Source organism: Myotis lucifugus, unplaced genomic scaffold (genome assembly GCF_000147115.1).
Source record: "Myotis lucifugus unplaced genomic scaffold, Myoluc2.0 scaffold_0, whole genome shotgun sequence".
Lineage (NCBI taxonomy): Eukaryota > Metazoa > Chordata > Mammalia > Chiroptera > Vespertilionidae > Myotis > Myotis lucifugus.
In genome coordinates this window covers 62,506,294-62,525,338 of record NW_005871048.1, presented here as the reverse complement: position 1 = coordinate 62,525,338, position 19,045 = coordinate 62,506,294, and the positions used below count along the sequence as shown (strand labels likewise).

General features: G+C 43.7%; 1 protein-coding gene and 1 pseudogene across 1 annotated transcript in view; both read right to left on the bottom strand.

The window, feature by feature from the left end:
• The window catches only part of ANKH (ANKH inorganic pyrophosphate transport regulator), a 115,060-nt gene that overhangs the window by 39,605 nt on the left and 56,410 nt on the right, over positions 1-19,045 (bottom strand). The window contains exon 2 of the mRNA XM_006081500.2: positions 5,811-6,027. Coding sequence (XP_006081562.1) covers positions 5,811-6,027 — 217 coding nt within the window. The remainder of the gene's footprint in view (positions 1-5,810; positions 6,028-19,045) is intronic.
• On the bottom strand, positions 11,829-17,616 carry LOC102417643 (annotated as a pseudogene).

Below are 19,045 nucleotides of genomic sequence, written 5' to 3'. Positions count from 1 at the left end.
GAGCTAGAATTCCCTGCTAAAGGTTAGAGTCGATATAAAACGCCAGCTGAGTGGACTTGGCTGAACAGCCAAAGCTGGGGCCGCACGACGGGTGACAGGCTGGAGGGTGGTGGTGCGGCTTGAGCTGTGTCCCCTCACAATTCCCTTGTGAAGTCCTAGCCCTAGTCCTCAGAATGTGACCTTAATCTGGCAACAGGGCCCTTGCAGATATAATTAGTTACGATGAGGTCATACTGAAGTAGAGTGGGCTCCCACCCCGATAGGACTGGTGTTCTTCGCATTTGGACAGAGACAGACACGCACAAGGGAACGCCACGTGGACGGGGAGACAGAGGGCAGGTGACGCCTGCACAGACCAAGGGCGGCCGCGGGTGCCAGCAAAGCACCAGGAGCGGGGAGAGGCCTGGACCGGTGGCCTCACGGCTCAGAAGAAACCAACCCTGCGACACCTGATCCTCTGGCCTCCAGACCTGGGAGGCAGCCCATTTCTGTTGTTGAGCTGCCCACGCTGCGCACACAGGCGGCTCCTCGGAAAGGGAGAGGGTTCTTTTCCTGGGAGACTCCAGGGCAGCGGCAGGAAAGATGGGACCTGTGCTGACCGCGGGCATATGTTTGCTGTGTGGCCTGGGAGGGTAGAGATCAATGCAAATGAGCTGCTCAGCCCTTGATAAATATTCCTCCTCATGTTAGAAGAGTGTGACTAAAGCAGCGAAAACAGGCCTTTCTGCAGAGTAATGCAGGAAATATTCAAAGCTTAGCAGGGTCTGAGGCTGATGGTGCTGAGCCCCGCCAGCTTCCTGCAGCCAGCAGGGTCCTCTCACCCCTGCTGTTTGCAGCCTGCAGCTGGTGCTGAGCTCTCCAGGGTCCCGGTCCCAGCGTATGTAGGGACCGGTGGGTCCAAGGCTACCTTTGCTTCTCTTCCCTTCTTTTCCTCCTTTAGGTACTAGAAAAATTTGGAGGCCAAGAAAAGCTTTTTCTCCTGTTTTTTTCTTTCCTCACTCCTCCCCTACACGCAGAAGAAGAGACTGATCATAACTGCAAAGGTTGTTTCCCCCCTGTGAGCAGGGATATAAATCCGAGCAGCTGTCTGTGCCACCCCCCCTCCCTACCAGCCTGTGCCCTGGAGCTGTTTGTGGCTGTGCTGTTGGCTGGGGGTAATTTGTTTAAAGGGCTTTGCATGGAGTCCCTAATTACCAGGTTAGCTGCCTCAACAACATCCAGTAACCTTCAACGTCTCTACACTGCCTTCCCAAGATTGTTCTGAAACAGCTTGTAGTCCTTATGAAGAGCAGAATGTTAAACAGGAAAATTGAACAAGGTGTTTAAGCAGATGTAAATGGATTTCCTGCCGGGGCTGCAGTAAGAGGACATTGGCCTGACCTGTTTACAGGTCGGCAGCTTTGACTGCCCAAACAAGAAGACACCAGAGGGCCCATCCACATCCGGGCTCCTCTGACCTCAGCCTGCCAGGGTCATGGACCCTTTTCAGAATCAGTGGTTCTCGAGCTTGTTCATTCAGTAATTAACCAGCCCTTGTTGCAAAAGGCCATGAAACATTAATATTCACCAAAACAAGTCTATATACCTGCATTTTCCCATGGAATCGAGGAGAAAGCCCTCCTCCCATTTTAGGAACAGGATAATATGTTTATTTCCAAGAGGCAAATTTGAGAAACCTTATTTTAATTCAAATCCCCAAGCTCCGAAGCGTGAAAGTCTCACTACTGATTGGCTCACTATGTTCTGTTTATTAGACACAGGGGCCGGTAACTTCACCCCTGTGTCTCTAACGTATCATTTCCAAAGTGGTGTGTTTGCATGACTGATATTGAAATCACTTTAAAAGTGGTTGAATGACTTCTGCATGTCGGGCAGTGTGCCACCTAACGTATAGCTGTAGAGAGTTCGGTCATCTGCATCAGGCTGGGTCATAGACATATATGATCAGCTCATCCATAATCTGCACTGTGCAACATTCATCTAGAAGATATGGGGATGAGAGGTACAAACATTGCCCAGGCCCTGGACAGGTAGCATAAACCTATACACAAAGTAAGTAAAGTTAATGTGGAATATTAATATAAGAACAACAATTCTATCTCACTGGTATCAAGACATGGAAGAGAGAGTTTTGTAATGATTTTTGTATAATATCTGTTTTTCTCTAGAGAACAGGCCTTAGTATGTCTGAATTCCCAGATCTAGCCCAGTGTTTGCCACATAGGAGGTGCTCATTATATATTGATTGAATAAATTCATGAATCCATAACCTCCAAAGAGGTGATTGGGACAGATTGATTGCAAAAATGTTCCAGCAGAGGCCATTTAGACCAGCTTACAGTCAGCTGACAGCCCCCCAGCGAGCCCACCAAGATCAGCAGAGCCTGCTCCTGTCAGCTGACCACAGAGGCATGAGCACAACCATCGTCCAAAAGAACCACCCAGCTAACCCATGGTCTGGTGAGCAAGAATACATGCTTGTGTTGTGAACCACTGAATATAGCGGTGGTTTGTTCTATAGCAATAAGTTGTGAGACTGTACTGAAACTGCCCGTTCACTCCTAGCCCCCTCGTTGGTTTAAATTACATCAACTTGTACCAATTCACCCTTTAGAGGGCTGCTTTATGATCCATGAATAATGGAAAAATTTGTTGACAAGGGAAGACTGAGAAACAGAACCACTCTAGAAATGACTTCACTTGTTCACGGCAAAACTGTTGTTGCTCTGAGCTCTGCTGACTGCCCAGGCAGTTTTGGACATGGAAGAGGCTTACAGGTCACTGTTGAGAATAGATGTGTAAAGAAATAAATCCACAGCAGTGGTTTCTACATCTATGTGTAGTAGGGAGTCAGGCAACACTAAACCCATGCAGGTGAGAAGAGTTGGCCATGAAACTGAAAAACTGCAGAACACCAGGGTGTTGTTACAATCATGAGCCACCTTTTGGAATTTTACATGGCTAGAGCAAAATATTAATTTAGAGCACTGGGTCAAATTCTCGACTCTGTCTTATATCAAAGAGAAGGGGAAAATTAGAAAGAGTTGTCCTGAAATACAAATGCATTCAAAGCCAGTGAAGAGATGACCCACTCACTCCAGGAGGCTTTTCCAAATCAACCCCCGAGAGAAGGAATCACTTCCTCCTCTATGCTCACATGTCCTCATATAAATGCCATTGAAAAGCTGGAAGATCTTGCCCTAGCCTGTTTGGATCAGTGGGTAGAGAGTCGGCCTGTGGACTGAAGGATTCTAGTCAAGGGCACATGCCCAGGTTGTGGACTTGATCCCTAGTAGGGGGCTTGCAGGAGGCAGCTGATCAATGATTCTCTCTCATCATTGATGTTTCTATTTTCTCTCTCCCTCTCCCTTTCTCTCTGAAATCAATAAAAAAAATATTTTTTTAAAAAGTTAAAAGAAAAACTGTAAGATCTTGATTAAAAAATAAATTCATTAAGGCGATGGAAATAGCACCTAAAAGGGAAAGTTGAAGACCATTAGGCTAGTTTCACCTGAAGGAAAGAATGTAGAGAAGTTAGGTTTTAAGCCTGGCTCCCCCTGGTTCATATTTCCACTCTGTGAGTTAAACCTGGTGAGTTTGTGAATATATATATATATATATATATCTTCCTGCAGGCCCCTCAGGAGCTGTGCATGAATGGAGTAGATATTCATTTCCATATCAGTCTAACTAAGTATCGTTAGGAAGATGGCCTGAGAGCCCACAATGACTTCTTGAGTCCAATGTATTGGGAATATTTGCCTTTTTGGTTTATCTATGTCACTGTTCCCCTGCCACAAGCATAGCTATCCAAGAGGTATTATTAAAGGAGAAATGTAAGTAGCTGTTTTCAGCATGACTAAGACGTGAACATGGGTTTAAATGTCTATGTAGTTGACACATAAAGTAGAATCTGAATGGGGAGGGTGTTTATTGATGGTAGAAAAATAGTTTTGGAAAAGGTTGGGGATGGTGACAGAGCAACATGCCGTCGGGAGCCTGTGGTCAAGTTAGTGAGAAACAATAAATGAACAAGACCCAGGTATGGAAAAGCTAATGGGGTTACTAAAAAAAGAAGGAGGAGGAAGGGGAGCAAAGATGCTTGATGCAGCAGACAGCAGAAGGCAAGAGTGATTAAAGGTTTAGGCAGAAAAGTGAAATGAGGCCAACAAACTAGAAAGAGGGCAAATCATTAAAATCTGAGTGTTGAGTGCTCAAAGAAACTGACATGTGCTTTCTCAGCAATTGGAGAAAGCATCTGTTTGGTGGAAGAAAAAGAACTAAGATTATAAAAATATTAAAAGTGGAAAAAAAGGATTGCTAAATATATCTGGTATGTAAAACCATTTTGGGTCAAATTTAAGATTTTATTATTCTATTTTAAAATTGAAAAACTTAGATTTAACTTGAAAATGACATTGCCATTTTTCTCCATGACCACATGCTCCTCACAACGGTTTCAATGACACAGGACACTTAACTTTTCTCTCCCATATTTACTAACAGCTACTAATAAGCTATTCCTCCCCAAAGTCTTATTCAACCGTGACTGAGACCGAGTGGTAGGTTCATTCAGAAATCCATATAAAAAGACTAGCAGCAAAAGGGAACGAATTTACCTGCTTAGACATATGTCATCTATGGAGTTTTCTCAAATACACACGTCATCTTTGAAAATGGCCCAGATCAAATCTAGCTGCAGAAGTTTTCTTCAAAACTTAGTCCACAAGTTAGTATTCAGGGCGTATGTTGGGGAAAGATAAGCTCCTCCTCTCAACCCATGCCCTGCAGCTCTGAGCCCAAATTAAATGGTGAATATCAACACTTTGGCCGAACATTTGGCCCATGCATAGCGTCTTTCCATCCCCACTGCTCTTAGCTCAAAATTCTCTGCTACTTTAAAAAGGTAAGGCCTTACCCCATTTCCTTTCAGATTCGCAGTTATGTGAGTAAGCATTAGCTGCTATCTGAGTACACTGTAAATGGCTTGGGTTAATCTCCTGGCTCCTTTATTCAACCAGTGCTGGTTTTAAGGTTCACAAGGGGTTTCTGAAGTGTCGTTTGCAAGTTCTGGGCAAATGGGTTCAATACATGTGCCATTCAATTTTTACACCAGGTAAGCCAAGCTGTTTAAAAGCCATGAAGTTCTGAAATTATGGCCTCTGGGTTTTATTACCACTGAGAAGGCAGTAGACGCAGAGCTGTGGCCCTAAAGGTAGGTGCTTTTCCAGGGCCCTGGTGAAACTGTAGGCAAGTGACTATATATGTGATACGGCTTCCTTGTTGTTTCACGGGAAGAATGTTGTGCCAAAAGTACTTAGTCTTGTCTTTGAATAAAACAGAAAAACGAAGCCCTTTGGAAGAAGTTAATTTTAATATATAATCTGTCATTTGTTCTCACTACGGATAAGTGTTCATTTTAAATAACTTTATTTTAATTCTTCAGATTAAGTGAGTGTACAATAATGCACGTCTCTAACAAAAGCACCCGCTCTCCTGTGGGCCTTACTGAATGCTGATCCTAGACCGCATCACTTGTTCATGAAATCTCTCCCTCTGCGGGAATCAGAGAAACAGAACTACATTTTCCCAGAGAAAACACACAACATTCCAGGCTACATTAAAAAGGCAAGCCACCAGGCCTTACCCCATCATTTTCTTGAGCTAGGAGCACGAGCTCCATTCCCTCCGGCTCTTGAAATTTGCGTGAGAAAGATTTAATAATTACTGAAGAAATCACTTATTACAACACATACATTTAAATAAATGTAAAGGAATGCGAAATGACCAAAGCTGGGCCACAGCCTTACCTATGAGGGTGTGAAAGACCGCGGCGATGGCGCCGGCCACCACCATGCACAGGACGGCTTTGGTTCTGTCTCGCTTGCTGTTCACAAACACCAGGCCCACATTTTTAAAGTCACTCATGGGACCCGTGAAGAACTTCATCAGGGAATAGGCCAGTCCGTAGCTGGCCAGCATCTCCACCGCATCCTCCTTGACAGCCGCGATGCCCCGGTTCAAGGCCTGCGAGGGGAAAGACAACCCACAAACAGCATTAGAAAGCCCTTCTCATCTCCGGGGAATCACACTTTCTAAAACAAAGCTCAACAGATCACGTTTCCATGGAAACGCTAAGCAGCTTATAGGGCAAATCTCACTGTAATTTCATAAAAGTTATTAGTTTTCATTTTCATCCATATTAGCTTCCGTCTGAAGTAGCTTCCTGCGGGGGAGATGCCTGTCCATTAAAGTCATAAAACACACCCAACGAGCATTTTATGTTAATATCAGAAAATAATTCTAAGAAGTTTTGGTTAAAAGCTTCACACGTTAAATGCTATTAGTAGGCTGAATCTATATAACAGCAATAGGCATTCTGGAAATGAGTCAACCACTTTAAATGGAGTGGATAATTATTTGTTGTTTCTTTAAAGGAAGGTGTGTGTGTGTGTGTGTGTGTGCGCGCATGCACGCGCATAACCTGAAATATTGTGTGTGCATTAGGTAGGTATCCTTCATGGCCTAGAATGAGTTCTGTGCTGTGAATAAAGGTATGGAAGGAATTTATTATGCCATCAATGGATGCTATTCACTCGATTCTTACTGTACTTTAACTTGAAATATATTCCTAAGTTCTGTGCAGACAGATATGAAAAGAAAACCATTAAACCAAATATACTGTTTTTAAATAATGCCTGCTCAACAAGATGCAATCATAGACTATTCTGATTATATTAACCAACCTCCCTGAGGGCCCTCTGAGGCACCAAGGGCTTGGCCTGGTCAGGGTGGCATTTCCAAACTAACTTTCCCGTCAACTAGACAATCAATTACACTGGAGATGGTGGGAATGGATGTCCAAGTGGAGAGAATTCTATTTTTTAAATGTTGCCAGAACATTGTCTTGGTCTTTATGTACAGACAACTGACTGAGCAGAAGGGTCAGCTTTCTGCAGAGTTCTATACTTTTAAAAATAGATGTTATGTTTTAGAGCAGTTTTAGATTCACAGTAAAATGTGCGGAAAGTACTGACTGTTTCCATATAACCGATGCCCCAGCACAAACAGCCCCCCACCCCCACCATGTCAACACCCCCTACCACAGTGGGACATTTATTACAATCAATGGGCCTCCAATGGATGCATCGTTATCACCGAGAGACCACAGTGCATATCGGGGTTCAACTTGGTGTTATACATTCTAGGGGTTTTAACAACCATATAATGACATATATCCACCATTATATAGTTGGACATTCTATGCAAAGCACTTAGCAAAAATGAATTCATAAGAAAGTATCAATGTGCAAAATGATTTGAGAAAAATCTAGAATTAAAATGTATGCTAGGCCCTAGCCAGTTTGGCTCAGTGGATAGAGCGTTGGCCTGTGGACTCAAGGGTCCCGGGTTCAATTCCGGTCAAGGGCACATGCCATGGTTGTGGGCTTGATCCCCAGTGTGGGATGTGCAGGAGGAAGCCAATCAATGATTCTCTCTCATTATTGATTTCTATCTCCCTCTCCCTTCCTCTCTTAAATCAATAAAAATCTATTTTTTTTAAAAAAAAATGTATAAAAGCTATAGTAATTCAGTATCATTCTCTGACAAAGCTAGTGTCTGGTAATCATTTCCCATTATATCTCTTAACCCTTTGTCATCCCACCCAGATCCCTGTACTGGGCAGTGCACCCATGCCCAGATATTGTGAGCTGTCCAATAATGGCTCACAGCTGTCCCCAGCCACTTTGGGTAGGTTAAGCTACACTTGACTCCCAGGCAGCATGGGGCCAATGGCTGCCTCATGTGAGGGACCATTGCCTCAGTGAGGGACCATTCTGGCACACTTGGTGCTCCAGAGCTCCCCGTGGGACCAGGTGGAAGCGAATCTAAAGAGGAGACCACATCCTTACTTAACTCTTCTCCACCGCCCACTGCTCCGCTCTCCTCCTGAGAACACTTGCTCCGTAAGTCACTTGGACAAGAATTCCCCAACACGGGGTCTGCTTCCACAGAACCCAACTCAACTCAGGACACCTTCTAATTACACGCCTCTCAGCCGCTGAGAACGGTTACGGTTGGTTCTTTTTCCTTCTTGTCCTTCCCAAAATCTAGAGCTGTACATTGGTTTACTTTTTCATTGCTGAAATGTTTGTTCAAATTTAAATGAACATATGACTTAGTACAAGTTTTAAAAGCATACCGGAGGGCACCTAAATAATGTATATTTAGACTTTGTATGTGTCCACTGAAATGCTTTTTTGTTAATGCTTTCTACTTCTACCGACAGTTCACTTACTGAGCCCAAAGCCCAGTGCTGAGGCAGGTGAGAAGGAAAAGGGCACAGGAGTGACAGCGCTGTCCCCAACACTGAGTGTGAAAGCTCCACTGAGCTCACCATTTCTGGTCATGTGAGGAAAGGGCACTGGCTTTAGAGCCACGCAGACCCAGTTGGACCTGCTCCTATCACTAAACTACGGCGTGGCCTTGGTCAAGGTCCTTATTCTTGCTGAAACAGCCCAACTGATCTTAGACTGGATACAAGCGGTGTACAGGGCACACCAAGCAGTGCCTGGAGAAGGCACTAAAAGCAAGGATTTTTGCATATTTTGTTTACCACTCTACACCCACCTCTTTGCTACAGCACAAAAGTTCAAATATTTGTTAAATGAATGTGCTATTTCCTACCAGGAACTTTAATGTTCATACTGATTTTTATGGACTTAAAAATATTTTATTATAAGATGTTATTACTTGTAAGATAAACCACTGATTTGACATTTTTAGTGATCACATTAAATGTACATAGTGATTGGAAAACATATCCCAATTTTAAGAAATATTAAAATGCAAGGGGAAAAAGGAGCTTTAGAATTGAGGATATTAACATTATCAGCCTTTCTATTATTCCCATTTGTAGCAAGCATTTCCTCAAATTTGTTCACTTTCTTAACTTCATAATTTTCTTCTGACACAGAAATATTTATTATGTAGTTGATCAATCATTTCATGGAGTTTCTTTCCATACTTATGGACTCAGCATTCTTACCCACCCACAGATAAGGTAATTTTGTCCTAGTTTATGGTTTCATTTGCACACTTAGCTTTTTAAGCCTCCTGGAACTTATGCTGTGAGATATGGCTTAAAATTAATTTTCTCAAAATAGTTCATTTCTTGAATAAAACACTCATTACTCATTTATTTGGGATGTTTCCTTATCAGTCATTAGTTCTTACATAGCCTTCAGTCACCTACTGTCTGCATCATCTGTCTGTCTCATTTTGTTTACCCTGTTTTCCTTCAAAGCATGTTCATCACCTGACATTACATTGTCTGTTTACTTGTTATTTGTCTTATTGTCTCTCTTGGGCATTTGAAAGCAAGCTCCATGGCATAGGAAACTTTGTCTGGTCCATGCTACATCCCTACAACATGATAGGGGGTCACATGACCACTATTTGAGAGAATGTAGTGAAGTGGACACAAGCAGTATAAATGTTTACTGAGGCAGGTGAAGAAATGAAATATGCTAATGAGCCGGGGACTCCCAACAGGAGCTTATTCAGATGGACTAGACAAGGAAACCCCTCCACAAACGTGATATTTGAGCTGAGTCCTGAAGAACTAGAATGAACCAATTGAATGAAAAGCTAGAGGAAGGCACAGGCCTGCAGGAGGGCTTAGAACAGAAGGGAGGCCAGTAAGAGGAACAGAGAGGGGGATAGGGTGAGTTTGGAAAAACAGGCCACTTGAGGTCATTCCAGGTCATGGTGAAGAATGTGTTTTTTGTTCTAAGAGCAGTGGGAAGCCATTAAAGGGTCAGGGCAGAGGGCGGACAGAGGCTCACACTGGCTGTGTGGATAAGAGTGGACTGGAGAGGGAAGAGCAGAAGCAGGAAGTCAAGAGTTTTGTGGTCACCTGGGAAAGAGAAGGCGCTGGCTTGGACTAGGGCGGATAGAGGAGATGAAGAGAAGCAGAGTGCTTTGAGAGTTCTTTTGGACGTAAAAAGAATGGAACTGATGGTGGACTACAGGGTGGACATGAAGGAAAGAGAAACCAAAGATGACTTGAATTTTTTGGCTTGAGTCACTGGTCAAATGGTGTAGCTACTGACTGAGATGAGGAGACTGGGAAGGGAAGATTTGGAAGGAAAAAGCAAGAGCTCCATTTGGGGGCCCCTGTGGAGTCTGAGCTGCCCATTGAATTCTAACAGAAGAGTCAAGTAGGATAGTTGGCTACATGAGTCTGGAGTCCAGGGGAGATGTCTGGGCCACCGACATAATACAGTATTGAAAGGCAGGAATTAAATGAGATAATCTAGACAGAATATAGAACGAAAGGAGTCCGAGATTCAGCCCTATAGAACTCTAGGAATAAATTTAAACACCGTCAGGATGTGGCAAGCTTTCCATGTTACACTAGTATTAGAACTATGCTGTAGTTCGGCATTAATGAGCTAGCCAGTACTGTTCTGGCCATGTTACCCCCGAACACGGGCTGCATCTCTCGCCAAGACCAGAAAGAACAGTTGCTGTGGCTGATAAAGAGGAAGAGCTACAGTCCTGAAATTCAGCTAAACAAGTGTCTGCGATGTCTTTAGAATGAATTAGGCCTTGAGTCAGAATACTGTCCCCAGATAGTCATAAGTAGCTTCACCTGCTGTCTACAGGCAAGTTTCTAAACACTCAGGAGCTTCCAAAAGTGAACACATATTAGATGAGAGCCATATCTTGCAGTACTCCTACTATGGTAAATATGAAGCTGCCCTCCAGCCATGGCCTGGCCTGGTCCCTGATGGAATGGGATGGGGCCTTGCTCACACCCAGCAATGTGGAACATCTGACTTAGACACATACCGGGGTCCAGAAGGCGTTTAGTGGGTCCTACATGCCTGAGTATCTCACCGTGATTGCCAAGTTCATGGTGTTGTATTGTATGATTCCTCCTCCCCCCGCCCCCGAAAGTTAGCAAATGACAGAATATTAAAAAGTAAAAAACAAAAAACAAAAAAAAATGCAACATCACACAACTCTGGGGAAATGGCTAAAAAATCCCACATGTCATCTCCCTGGTGTGAGCGGTCTTAGATCGTTAAGCCCTAAGGGAGATTCTGACATTTCAAACTTGGGCTCTGGAAACCAGAAACATCTCTGTACTGCAGATGGAGATTCTTCAGACCAAGGGTCACCAACTCACCTCCCATCACCTCATGCCATTGTTAACAGCAAGCATCCCTCGCTAGCTGGGAGGAATGCTGTGCTCCCTGGGGAACCGGTCCAGGGGGTGACACCTCCTCCCTGAGAGCAGGTCTGGAGCACAGCTTATCTTCTGTCTGGGAGATCTGTGCGGCTCTCCCTCTGTTTCTCCCTCTCTCTCTATTCTAGTCCTTACTACTCTTCTCACTTTCACTCTCTTGACTCCTCTACCTCCTCTATCTTGGCTCCTCCTGTCTGTCCTTCCTTACTACTCTAGCCTACATTTTATGATCATCCCTTTAATCACACCCATGTCAATAACACCCACAACTTATTATCTGAATTCTCTGACCTTGGAGTCATTGAATCATTTACCTATTCCATTCTTATCTCTATTTATAGACTTCTACTTGGACTTTGAAAGTGGCTAGAATCAAACATACAACAACACAGACTGTGACCACAACACACTTATTGTTTCCATCCTCAACTAGCTGCTCCGTTATCCTTCCATCTTTTCCATTCTCAGCAGGTAAACTCACCTCTTATTTCATCTGGTGTATGAAATCCACTATGTAGAAAGAAAATATATTGTTGCTTCTCCCCTTAAAACAAACCTCCACAAAACACATCTGCACCCAACCCTTCCTCACCTCCTCTCTCCTGATCCAACGGAAAGGTCAGTCTGACCAGGGCGACTACAGGGCTAGCTGCCTGGGTCTTTACATCTGTGTCCCTCCACCCTTGCCAGGAGCCTTGTCACAAGCCACCATTTTCCTCTACTGTTTGTCTGATTTTTGCTACTTACGTGGCTCTTTCCCAACATTTACTTGTACAAACATAAGTCTCTTCCATTTTAAAAATAAACCTGCTCCTGACTCTTCTCTATTTCTAGTTACCACCCTCCTTCTCACCTCCCTTTCATAGGTAACTTCTCATCATTTGCACTTTTTTTTTTTCATTTACCCCTCAGCCTGTCCAAATAGCAGCTCCCAAACTGCAAGAACCTGGTCTGTACCCCCAGAACTACAGCTATAACAGGGTCACATTACAGGATCAATAAGTAATAATTTGTTAAATACACACTGGGTTCTGGCTTCTGCTTTCTCCTCCACGCATGCTCTTCCTGCTAAACCAACTGGGCACTTTTCTGTCCTCAACTGTCTCACCTCTCAGTAGATCTAACCCAGTTGGCCATGGTCTCTTTGAAACCCCTTTCCCCCTTGGCTATAATGACATTGAGGTTTCTACGGTTCTCTCCCACCTCTTCTGCTTCAGCTCTTTCCCCTTGAGGCTTTCTCTTTTTTTATCTCCTAAGTGTTGGTGTTCCCAGGGGTCTGTCTGGGCCCTTTCCTCTTTTCATTCTCCATTCTCGCTCAGTGATCCCACCCCCTCCCACAACTTCAATTACTTTCTGTCTGCTCCAGGTCTCAGATCCACCTCTCCAGGCCTTTTTGTGGGAGAGAGGAAGTTTCAGGCAATATTTCCAATCAAGGGTTGCACTGACTGATTAGCAAAATGCACTTTCACTTCTGAGGGTGGGTGTGCATGTTTACCATCCCTTGGGAATTATTCAATTTTGCAGTTTCATTAGTATGCATGGGGCTCTTCTGTTTTAGCCTCTGACAACTGCTTTTTTTCTTTTCCTTTCTTCCTCTTGGGCATATTCCTCCTTTGATTTTCGAAGAACTTCCCTCAGGATGTCCATCGCTTCCTGTTCAAGATCACTGACCACAGCAGAACCATCTGCTAAGCAGTCAGGGAACACACCATTTCTCTCTTGAATTATTCGAACGACTTTCAGCTGCACTTCTGTGTTTTTTTGGACCATCACTGCTTTAAAGAGAGTAAATGTTCTGCGGCCAACACAGGTTGCAAAGTGGTCTGTGATGTGCAGGTCTTTGCAAGAGGAGAAGTGCACACTTCTGGAAATTGATCTTCATTAGTTTCAACTTCTTTGAGGTAACTTTCTAACAGCTTTTCAACTAGTTCTTTGTATTCCTAATGTATCTCAGCACAGGTCAATTTGCCTTCTTCTTCACCATCAGAGACTTCACATTTTCTGCTTCATGATGTCCAAGATGGGGATGGACCAGTCCGGGCCTCGAGGGAACCCGGCGATACTCTCCACCACCCATTTACTTTGTTATCTTCTTCCACAGCCATCCTACCCTCCAGGGTACCATGGAACCTTAAGCCAGACCCACAGAGCCAGCTAAGGCCTTTTAGCCTCATGTTGCCCAGAGCAAATTGGGAAGAGTTGCCCCCACAGTCGCCCTGCCAGGAGTGCTGTGTGTTTTATGAGTGTTGTTTGCAGTTTTCTGGATATACTAATACATACCATCCTCTCTCTCGTTCAAAGGCTTATGCTTAAGCTCTTTTCTCTACACAGAACCACCTTTACCCCTGTTCCCTGCCCATTCACCTGGTAAACTCATCATCAGTTTAGGAATCGCATCTTCTGGGAAGCTGTCTCCTAGGCTAGCCCTTCCTCTGTGCTCTGCAACCTACACAGACCCTGGGCCCCGTCACTGCACTCGCCAGGTGTGCTGTGGTTGCCTGTGTACTTGACCCCCATCTCACTAGACTCCTTGAAGCAGGAACTGGCTTATTTGTTACCAGTTTTCCTACATCTACTCAGCACAGTGCTGAGCACAGTCGAAAATCAGTACGTGAAAAAATGAATGTGTTAGCTATAACACACAGCCTAGATCTGGTAGCAAATCTGGTATCTTATATCTGGTCAATAAAATCTCCAACTGCAGGTTTGGTTTTCTGGGTAAATAAACTTATGTTTGGTAGAATCTATGTATTTAAAATATGCAAAGGGATGGCGGTAGCACCATAGACCTTCTTGGAGTCCTGATGTTATCTCAAGAGGCAGGCAAGGACTTTCACTGGCATTTCTCCTCTGCCATACTGGCACCGGGTGCCTACTGGATAAAGGTTGGCTGCTGAACCGTAGACACACAGACATAAATAGAATTCAATATTGGGTCACATGATTAGCCTCTTAGGTGTAAAGCTTAAGCAAAGATTATTTCTGACTCTCTCTCTCTCTTTTTTTTTTTTTCATGTCCTTTGGATGTCAACTGGGATATGGGACAAACTGTTCCTATGGAGTCAAATCCTGTAACAGAAGTCAGCTGCTGTCAGAAGCAAATAAGAAGTTCAGATTCAGAGGATAAGAGGACCTCCTGCCCAGATCCTGGAAAAGCGGAGAGAACCCTGCTGAGAGCTCAGTGTGCCCCAGACAACCAGGGCATGACCTCCACATTCTGAAAGGGGGGTGCTTGGGAGGGCAACCAGGCACCGAGAGAGACGGCCACACGATTCAGGGAGGGCCAAAGGCTGTTGGACCCTGATCTTGTAACGGATATTCATGGCCACGTGGTCAAAAGAAATTGATCATATAGAAATGGCATTTCAATTTCTTCCACAAAAAGGTGCTGAGTTGGAAACTGGTATTGTTCCTTAAAATAGCAGGAGACTATTATATGAGATGCTAAACATCCCATTATTTTTTACTTTGAGTAAGATGAATACTTCCTTTGCTGGCCTCATCCTGGATTAGAAAAACCAATGGGACACAGGGCTGGGTAAGAACTCTGTCTTGCTATAGACTGCCATCTAATCTCTTTGATAAAAGACTACTCCTGTCTACAGCTTCAACATAAAGCAAACTCACTATTGCCACAGATGAAATGGTTTTAAAATCTTTTTCAAACCCTAGATCCTCAGAAAATGCACATTTGTGGAAATGTGGAAATTCAGAGGCCCACGCGCAGGCAACACGACCTGTGGGAACCGCTTCTCCCAAGGACGTGGATCATCACCATCCTGGACTTCAATCGTCTCCAGGAGCCCGGGTGCTGTAATTTTCCACTGTTATTGTTCTGTTGGTCTGTATTTTAAAAAGTGGTTTGGGTTAAATTAGATCATTTGTCTTCCCGGTAGTTTTCCAAGCCACGCTTTATTTTCTCAAGGATCTATAGTGCCCTAAACGAGACACCCTCGCTCTGTTTGGCTGGCGCGCCAGCCAAGAACTTGACACCCACACACGAGGTTGTGGTTTAAAGGGAGTAGCAGTCAAATGAAACCTGGCCTCCTCGGTGTCCAAGGCATGGCTCCGTGGGGCAGTGTCCATATTTAGTGCTTCCCGAAAACCCGGAGGCCACTCAGGGCAAGTCCAAAATACGACACTTGTGTTACTTCCTGCACCTGGAGAGGAGTTTTCTATACAGACTAGATACACTACTAAACAGGTACGAAGTCTGGCTAACTCGGTTTTCTCCTGTGGGTTTCTTCTGCACTTCAGGGGAAATAAAAGCATTTTGCTTTTGACCTCATCATCTGGAAATATGTTAGTTCATTCAATATATTGTGGTGTCATAGGACCCTCCTCAAATCCTCTGGAGTTTTCATTTAAAAACAAAGCATATTCACCTAAATTTAACTTTAATTCAAGATGGTGGGAGGCTTCATAGGGAAGAGATAATACTATGAACATCCTGCTGTGCTTAAAAAATCCCCAGAGTTTCCTGTGCCACTTGAGAGTCTTTACTTATTCCTCACCTTGAGAGCACATCTTTATTACAGAAATGCCCATACTTTTTTACACTTATAAAGTCATATCATCCCCAAATGATAATATTTCTTGGTTAATATCTCAAGATTACATCCATTCCACTTCAGAACTGAGTTTTCAATGCTTTTATATTAAAAAATAACAACACAATTTCATAAAAAACAGTCTGGAATAGACCCTGAGATCCGGGGAGTTTTTTGTGACCCCCCCCGAACTTTCTCCCTGCCTACATACTGATTACTCCAGCACCTTAAAGTTAGCTGTGGGTCTCTGAGCATCTCAAAAGCACCATTCTGTTTTTCCAACCGTAACATTTGGAAGTGTCTATTGCCTCCTATTGGCATTTATAATGCATTTATACAAAGAGAAGGAAAAGGGGATGCCTACTTGCATTTGGATCTCATGAAACCCAGTAAGCACAATAATGACGGTGATGAGAATATCTTAGCCACTAACATTTGCCGAGGGCTCGCGCTGTGACAATTGCTGCTCTCAGATCTTTACTTCCCCCGACAACTCTGTGAGGCTGATACCACTATTTCCCAGCTTGCTGGTGGGGAAACTGGTGCAGGGAGAGACCAAGTCACTTTGCCAGGGTGACAGGGAGCTGAAGAAGAATCCAGACAGCTGACCTCAGATCTGTTGATCATAACCATCACTCTATTACACTGAAACCAAGCCCTCCTTCCACTTCGCTTCAGATATTACAGAGAGTGCCAATTGCTTCTGTAAACAGAGAGGATTAGCTGATTAGATCGAAGACAACTTTTGGATAAAGCCAAAATTATCAAAATTGTCAAAGGTCCTGAAGTGAAGATTATTTTTTCAACAGTAATGTGTAGCAAGTACTGCTCCTGCAAATGTGGAAGACAAATGGAGTGAGACTGAAGTCATCATACACTTGAGTTGTGACAAGAAAATAAGAAGAAAAGTCAGGTCACTTATGCTCTGCCATCGGCACCGCACAGCGTGGGGACGAGCACACGCCTGCGACCACAGCCCCGCAGGGGCCTCCCTGAGCTCAGGCACCTGCTCCACCAGCACCAGTGTGGCCCGATGCTCAGAGAGGCTCTTGACAGTGGACAAGGATGTTTATGGGCTTCTTTCATAGATGGGATAATGCGTCACCCCAGTACCTACAACTTGCCCAAAAAATTTATTGGCTTCTCAGCTGCAGAATTCATATATTTTGCTTGGGGTTTGGTTATGACTCGCTGCTGGTATTTATATGGCTGGCACACATAAGCCTTGTGAAAGGTTTCTAAGGGACTGAGGCTTTTGAACTGATTGCCTTTAGGCAGTGGGTGCAAGAGAGTAAAAACTGGGCATTCAACAGGTCAGTCCATCTAGTCCATGGATGTTCTATACCAGTGACCTGCGTACACATGCACACACATGCACACATGCACAGGCATATACACACACACACACCTGGAAAGGAATCCCAACAAAACTCAGGCAGACAATATTTAATGTGACAAAGCTGTCTTCGGTGTTTGCCTGGCAGAAGCCGCCAGGGAGGTCCCTGTGAGCGCCTGGGAAGGGTGTCTATCAAACCAGTAGAGCTACAACCAAGACAACCAAGGCTCTGATAGTTTAAAGTAAAAAAAAAAAAAAGGCAACTTCATGAATGCACTCATTTCCACGTATTTTGATCAATTAGAATCAAATTGAATCATCAAAATAAATGAAACGCCAAATTCCTGGGGTGCAAAGCCAAGTAACCACCCCACAAAGCGAACGTTGCTATGTTATTGGCACACTTTTCATAATACCTGGGATGAGACCTCTTAGAAGAATTCCCTCTGTTTGTCTCACTTGAAATACGCCATGGTTTCCAACGGTTTTAAAAACAAGGCTGAATACTAGAAGCTGTGTGCTGGCCAAAAGGCAGTTGTAAAACGTCGACCTGGGGGCAGGAGAGAAGAGGAATCCTCTCTCTTTTGACACTGTCCTGCTGCTGCTTACTTAAGGTGACCTACTTCCACCTTTTTGGACTTTAGTACCTAAATCATGATTTATTTACAAATAGGTAAAACAAATATTCTAACGCAGCCTGACTAGAGCATAAAGGCACCTACCCTGCCGGTCTGCGGTCTGCAGGGTCAGAGAAAGCTTCCTGGAAGCTGTCAATGCCCCCCTTGAATTCCCTCACTGAGCTACCTTTTAATACCAGCTGAAATGCCAGCATCTTCCTTGTCCCTTTGGCCCATCCTCTGAGATCAAGGTCAAGTCTTCCCTCCCCCAGGAACCCTTCCCTAACCAGTCTCAGCCACAGGACAGCTCCTGTCACAGGTCATCACTTATTTACTTATAGAACTATTTCATTCATTCAAATATATTAAGTAAGTACGGCTACTGGCATGGCACCATGCTCTTTATTGACCAATGAAAACAATATGGTGGTCAAACACATGCTAACCTTTAATGACCACCAGGTCACACACATTAGTCAATGAAGAGCACAGTGCCAGGCCAACAGGACATATTCCCTACATATATTTGAATCTTTCTTTATATCCCTCACAAATCTTAGAACTAGGGGCTTGTATGAATTATTACTCACTGGTTAACTGTGGTAAGGACCACGGCTGTTTTGTATGACAAGAAGGACAGATTTGAGGACCTGAAGATGGAAAACATGGTGGGTGGGGAAGACAGTATAAAGGCTGAGAGAGATGCAGATAGAAGGGCTATCACAGAAACAAGTGTGCTAAAATATAAACACAACACTACAGCTATTCAAATCATATAGACAGCAGGCTGGAAGGGGCCAATGGGGGGAAAAGGGGACATATGTAATACTTTCAACAATAAAGAATTATTTAAAAAATTAAAAAAACAAATCATATAGACAAGACAGTAATTCTAATTGATCAAATGGGTCAAAAAGGGAACTGCTGAACAAAAATATATGGAATGTGACCTAAATATCTGCGCAAAAGAAAAAAAAATAGCTTGAACTCTTTTAGTATAACCACATTTAAACTCATCTGACATTACCTATAACAGCATTTATATGAGAATTTAAGAATCATTCCAACCTCAATGTTAGGATTCTCGTACCACGTCTCATAATCTTGAGCTTCCTATGGGTTAAATGTGGTTTTTTAAAAAAGCAATTGAATATTCCTATAACACATTTCAATTACCCTAGTCTAGTTCAATTGCCCTAAACTTATGTTGTTTTTCCAAAGGGGCAGTGATTCAGAAGACCCTTTTCTAGAAATTCTTTGAAGTGTTCAGTGTCTTGGCTTGGTA